Genomic DNA, 6,062 nt, shown 5'->3' with positions numbered 1-6,062 from the left:
GGTGGGAGTGTCGATCTGCTCGAGGGCAGGAAGGCCCTGCCGAGGGATCTGGCCAGGCTGGATCGAGGGGCCGAGGCCAACTGGATGAGCTTCAGCAAGGGCAAGTGCCGGGTCCTGCACCTGGGTCACACCAAGGCCACGCAGCGCTGCAGGCTGGGGAGGAGTGGCTGGGAAGCTGCCCGGCAGAAAAGGCCCTGGGGGTGCTGGTCGGCAGCCGGCTGAAGGTGAGCCGGCAGTGTGCCCAGGTGGGCAAGGCGGCCAGCAGCATCCTGGCCTGTGTCAGCCATGGTGTGGCCAGCAGGAGCAGGGCAGTGAGCGTGCCCCTGTTCTCAGCACTGGTCAGACCACACCTTGAGAGCTGTGTCCAGTTTTGGGCGCCACAGTGTAGGAAAGACCTTGAGGTTCTGGAGCGAGTCCAGGTGAGGGGTCTGGAAAACAGGGCTTGTGAGGAGCGCCTGAGGGAACTGGGAGTGTTGAGCCTAGTGAAGAGGAGGCTGAGGGGAGACATCATTGCTCTCTACAGCTACCTGAAAGGAAGTTGTAGTGAGGCCGGTGTTGGTCTCTTCTCCCAAGTGACTAATGACAGGACAAGAGGGAATGGCCTCAAGCGGATTTAGATTGGATATTAGGAAAAACGTCTTTACTGAAAGAGTGGTCAGACACTGCACCAGGCTGCCAAGGGTGGTGGTAGAGTCACCATCCCCGGAGGTGTTCAAACAGGCGCATACTGCCTGTAGCGGTGATCTTCCCCGGTGTTCGTGTTTTGGGCAGGACCTGGAGGCAAACGGCTGTGGAGAGCAGGGTGGCAGTGAACTTCCCAAAGAGGCCGTCATGCCACGCTTGTTCTTTTCCTGCTGGCTGTGAGCAGGCAGCGCTCGGAGGCAGGCGCCGCTGCCTGCCACGGGGCCTGCGCGCCCTCGTTCAGCAGGGGTCAGTCAGGGGAGTCTGATCCCGGCTTCTGCCTCCCCTCCTGCTTGGAAACCCCCCATGTTGCTGACACCCCCACCTCCAACCCCTCCGAGAGGCCACCGTGCCCCACACCCAGAAACGGCGGCTCTGTGACATCAGCCCCAGGGCCAAGGACACCTCAGGCAGCGTGACTGCTGCGGGCAGTACGTCGGCGGCTGCGCTGGAGGCAACAAGACCTCGTTCTTGCAGCTGACACGTGCCGCCGGCAGCGATGAAATTGCTCGCCCTCCTCGTCCTGCTGGCCGTGTGCCGGCCTGCGCACGGCATGTGGGCCAGCTGTGGGTAAGTGGGCCGAGGCTCTGGGAGGGAGCTCGGGCAGCCCTTCCTGGGCTTCACTGGAGGGGGCCCGCCTGTGCCCCGTGGCCACCCCACAGCTTCCCGAACCCCCTGTGGGAGCCTCAGCTCCTTTCCAGCACCCAGGCCGCTGGCACAACCCATCTATGGGGCTGAAGCGGACAGAGGGCTGGAGGCACAGCCACGGGGTTCCCTGGCCCTGCCGTCCATGCAGCCCCTCGGGGGGAGGGAAGACGGCTGACCTTCAGCCTCAACAGCAGCACAGCCGTCCAGCAGCACACTCATGAGTTTCTTCTTACAGCGGGACCTGCGGGCTCCGGCCCATGGCGGCTCACTATGGCATGTCGCGTGTCGTGGGTGGTACGGGTGCCCAGCCAGGGGCCTGGCCTTGGATCGTCAGCATCCAGAACCCCTGGAAAACGGGCACGGGCCACGTGTGCGGAGGGTCCCTCATCAGCCCGCAGTGGGTCCTCACAGCAGCCCACTGCTTCGTCGGGGCCAGGTAAGGAGGACCAGGGAAGGGGGCTATCCCCACAGCACCAGCAGGCGCCCTGTCCGCAGCACCACGAGCTCCTGCCATCCCGGTGCCTTGCAGTGCGCTCGGTGCCGGGGCACTGGCGAGCCCAACTGAGAGACTGCTCCGCAGAAGGCTGGGCTCGTGCCACCGCTTCCTAGCAGCCTCCAGTTCCATGTTCCTGGTGCCCAAGGTGTGCTGGGGCACTGGCACCCTCCGCAGCGCTGCTTTCCTCCCTGCCTTGGGAAGCAGAAGGCAGGGAACTGGGAGGCTACTGCAGCACGGGGCTCCGCTCCCTCTGAGCCCTCTCTCCACCTGCCTTCCAGGAATGTGGCCATGTGGCGCGTGGTGATCGGGGCCACCCACTTGGCTCAGCCAGGCCCTGAGACCCAAGTGCGCAACATTCAGCGGCTGGTGGTTCACGAACACTACCGTAACGGCACGGAGAGGAACGACATCGCCTTGCTGGAACTGGACCAGCCTGTCCAGTGCGGCTACTACGTACAGCTCGCCTGCGTGCCGGACACCTCTCTGAGAGTGTCAGGGCTGACGAACTGCTATGTCAGCGGTTGGGGTGCCACCATGGCAAGATGTGAGTTCCCAAACAGTGCTCGTGTCCCGAGGGCAAGCTCGGCGCGCTGGGGAGGGCGGGCTGGGCTTATGGCAGCAACGGCGGCAAAAGCCAGAGTCGGGCTGTGGGGACGTACGGCCACGAAGAGAGGCGCCCGAGCCGTTAGCCAAGGCGAGACGGAAGGGCAAGCCCGGCACAAGGCCTCTGCAGGGGCAAAGGCAAGCCCTAGGGAAGGGCTTCAGCCAGACAGGGGAGGAGAACTGGGAACAGAAGGGCTGCTGCCATGATAACTCCTTTCTGTGCTCACAGCTGGAGGATCGACCGCTGTCCTGCAGGAAGCCCAGGTCCGCCTCATCGATGTCAAGCTCTGCAACAGCAGCCAGTGGTACAGAGGGGCCATCCACCCCCACAACGTGTGTGCCGGCTATCCGCGGGGCGGCATCGACACCTGCCAGGTAGGAGCGTGCTCCACGCCAGCCCCCAGCAGCACAGGCAGCCCTGTCGCCAGCGCCCAAACGTCCCCCGGCGCGGGCTGCGCCCGGCAAGTCACCCTCCCACCGCTGGGTCCCCACCGCTGTCGGGGCTCGCCTCCCTTCCCCGTCTGCAGGCCCTTGCCCAGCGCCCGCCTTGTCCCAGAGCCCCGGCACTCTGCCCAGAAAGGCCACCCAGTGCTCTTGCCCCAGCCCAGAGCTCCGGATCCCAGTCCTGGCACGATCCCACCTCCACGATCCACTGGGGCAGAGAGGAGAGAGCGCCCGACCTTGCAGGCCCACCAGCCCCTCCTGGACAAGGCCCTGCAGGCTCCAGCACCTGAGCAGAGCCTTTCTGGGCAGTGGGTACGGCTCTGGCAGGTGCCGGGAGAGAGAAGGAGCCCGCCACAGTGCTCCCGGGGCCACCCAACAACACCGGAACCCTCTCTCTCTCCTCCGCTCCGCTGCAGGGTGACAGCGGTGGTCCTCTTGTCTGCCAAGACAACCACGCTGACTACTTCTGGCTCGTGGGGGTGACCAGCTGGGGGAAAGGCTGCGCCAGAGCCAAGCGGCCCGGAGTCTACACCTCCACGCAGCACTTCTACGATTGGATCCTGGCACAGATGGGACTGCGCCCAGCAGGAACGGCTGCTCCAACGCCACAGCCAGTCTTCACCTCAACCCCCGTGCAGAGGCCAAGGCCAATCCCAACCCAGTCGGGCAGGTTTAGGCCCTGTCAGTTTCCACGGCAGAAGCTGCTGGAATTCTTTAACCTGCTGCAGGAGCTCCTGCAGGTCCTAAGGGGGATCAAGGCTTGAGCAGCAGGAGGAACAGGAGCCAGTGCAGCCTGCAGGGTAGCACCACCCTTTCCTCCTGGGGCAATGCCTGCTGAGATGCAAAGGCAGCCTCAGTGCCAGAGGCCTGCTCTGTCCTGCCCATGCTCCTCTCTGGGCACGCACTTGCTGCGCTCGACTTAGTTCTTGAAATAAAGTCACCAGTTGTCACAGCTGACCACGCTTCAGTCCAGTTCAGTCTCCTGTGCAAGGCAAGGACTTCCACGGCAGGCCCCTGTGGCAGGAGGCTGCGGGCAGACAAGTCGGGCACAAAGGGGAAGCGTCACACCAAAGGGCTGAAACTGTGCCTGGACAGAGGGGAGGGTGCTGGGAGCCCCCATGGGGTGGAGAAGACGGGCCCCCGAGGCTCACAAGAGGACAGGAGACAACGACGTGCCACGCAGACAGCCGTGGGGGCACGCGTTAAGGCACGCAAGCCCATGCTTAGGGCCTGGCTGGTGTGGTTTGACCCTGCTTAGGTGGCAGGTGCCCACCGAAGCCGCTCTATCACTCTCCCCGTCCTCAACTGGACAGGGGAGAGAAAAATAGAACAACAGGTTTGTGGGTTGAGATCACAACAGGGAGGTCACTCAGCAAGAGCTGGTTCTATGAATTGGAAAAGACCCAGGATGGTGCAGGGCATGTGCCACAGGACAAGTTCAAAAGTTCAACCATGAGGAAGACTCGGACCTTCATCCCCAACGACCACCAAGGACCCCCGACGGAGGCGTAACTTGGGAGGACTTAGGCGGGACTATGGGAGGAACTTATGTTAGTGAATTCCTGGAAATAATTGGAATAACCCAACCTTTTCTTAGAAATGTAATGAATAAACACAAAAGCTGTAAATATAAGGCAAGAATCCTAACGCTTGGGCACGCACGTTTGGAAGGAGCCATCCCCCGTGCTGCCCAGCGCTGCGATAAAGAACTCCTGCTTAATAACACTGGGTTGTTAGTGAGTTTTTTTGATTCACTGTCACGGGCGAAACAGACTCGACTTGGGAGAACAAATGTAATTTATTACCAATTAACTCAGAGAGAAGCACTGAGAAATAAAACCAAATCTTAAAACACCTTCCCCCCACCCCTCCCTTCTTTCCTGGGCTTAACTTTGTTCCCGATTTCTCTCCCTGCTCCCCCCTGAGCATCACAGGGAACAGGGAATGGGGGTTGGGGTCAGTTCATCACCCTGCTGTACCTGCAGCTCCTTCCTCCTCAGGGGGAGGACTCCTCACACGTTTCCCCTGCTCCAATGTGGGGTCCCTTCTAACAGCAGACAGTCCTCCATGACTTCTCCAGCGTGAGTCCTTCCCAGGGGCTGCAGTTCTCCATGAACTGCTCCAACGTGGGTCTCCTCCATGGGGTGCCGTCCTTCAGGAACCGACTGCTCCAGCGTGAGCCCCCCTCATGGGGTCACCAGCAGCAAACCTGCTCCAGCGTGGGCTTCTCTCTCTGCACGGGCCACAGGTCCTGCCTGGAGCCTGCTCCGGTGCAGGCTTCCCACGGGGTCACAGCTTCCTTCAGGTATCCACCTACTCTGGCCGAGGGTCCTCCACGGGGTGTAGGCTGTCATCTGCTCCACTGCCCATGGGCTGCGGGGGGACAGCCTGCCTCACCGTGGTCTTCACCACAGGCCGCAGGGGAATAGCTGCTCTGGCGCCTGGAGCACCTCCTCCCCCTCCTTCTTCACTGCTCTTGGTGTCTGCAGGATGTTTCTCCCATACTTTCACTCCTCTCTCTTGCTGCAATTGCTGCTGCCCAGTAACATTTCCTCTCTTAAAAACGCTCTCCCTGAGGCGCTGCCACTGTCGCTGATGGGCTCGGCCTTGGCCAGCAGCGGGTCCGTCTTAAAGCCGTCTGGCATTGGCTATATCCGACATAGGGGAAACTTCTAGCAGCTTCTCACAGAAGCCACCCCTGTAACCCCCCCACCGCCCTCGCTACCAAAACCTCGCCACGCAAACCACCACAGCTCTGCTCCGTAGTAACTAAGAGATCCCTGTATTATCCACACCCTTTCAGGCACAAAGCCAAAACACAGCCCCACATGAGCCACTAGTGGAGAAAATTAACCCTGTCCCAGCCCAAACCAGCACAGCTCCCCAGTATAAGAGAGGATGTTGATGCCAGGACAAACGACAACTGCCCAGCTTGCCCTTTTCCTGCCCTGAGGTGTCTCTGGAGGGACAGGCTGGGCAAAGCTTCTCTCCTCCCCTCCGGGGTCCCACAGGGCAGCTGGGACTTTGTCGCAAGGACACCCTGGGCCTGGCTGTGCTGTTGTGCAGGCAGCAGCGGAGGCCAGCAGTGACGCTGTCTGCTCGGCACATTCGGGTGCTCCCCATGGGAAGGACACCACGGGACTGGGCTGCTTGTTCCAACTTTATTAACAAAAGGATTGACTCAAATGGG

General features: G+C 61.5%; 1 protein-coding gene across 1 annotated transcript; it reads left to right on the top strand.

Moving 5' to 3' along the window:
* The first annotated feature begins 1,604 nt into the window (after positions 1-1,604).
* LOC147412632 (acrosin-like) lies at positions 1,605-3,702 on the top strand. Its single transcript, XM_086481159.1, has 4 exons — positions 1,605-1,765; positions 2,104-2,369; positions 2,658-2,803; positions 3,289-3,702. The coding sequence occupies exons 1-4, from the start codon at positions 1,605-1,607 to the stop codon at positions 3,634-3,636; spliced, it is 921 nt and encodes a 306-aa protein (XP_086337285.1). The 3' UTR covers positions 3,637-3,702.
* Positions 3,703-6,062: the final 2,360 nt, after the last annotated feature.

This window comes from Leptosomus discolor, unplaced genomic scaffold, assembly GCF_034619465.1.
Source record: "Leptosomus discolor isolate bLepDis1 unplaced genomic scaffold, bLepDis1.hap2 HAP2_SCAFFOLD_45, whole genome shotgun sequence".
Classification (NCBI taxonomy): Eukaryota; Metazoa; Chordata; class Aves; order Leptosomiformes; family Leptosomidae; genus Leptosomus; species Leptosomus discolor.
The sequence above is the reverse complement of the archived record's forward strand: the minus strand, read 5'-3'. Positions and strand labels throughout refer to the sequence as shown.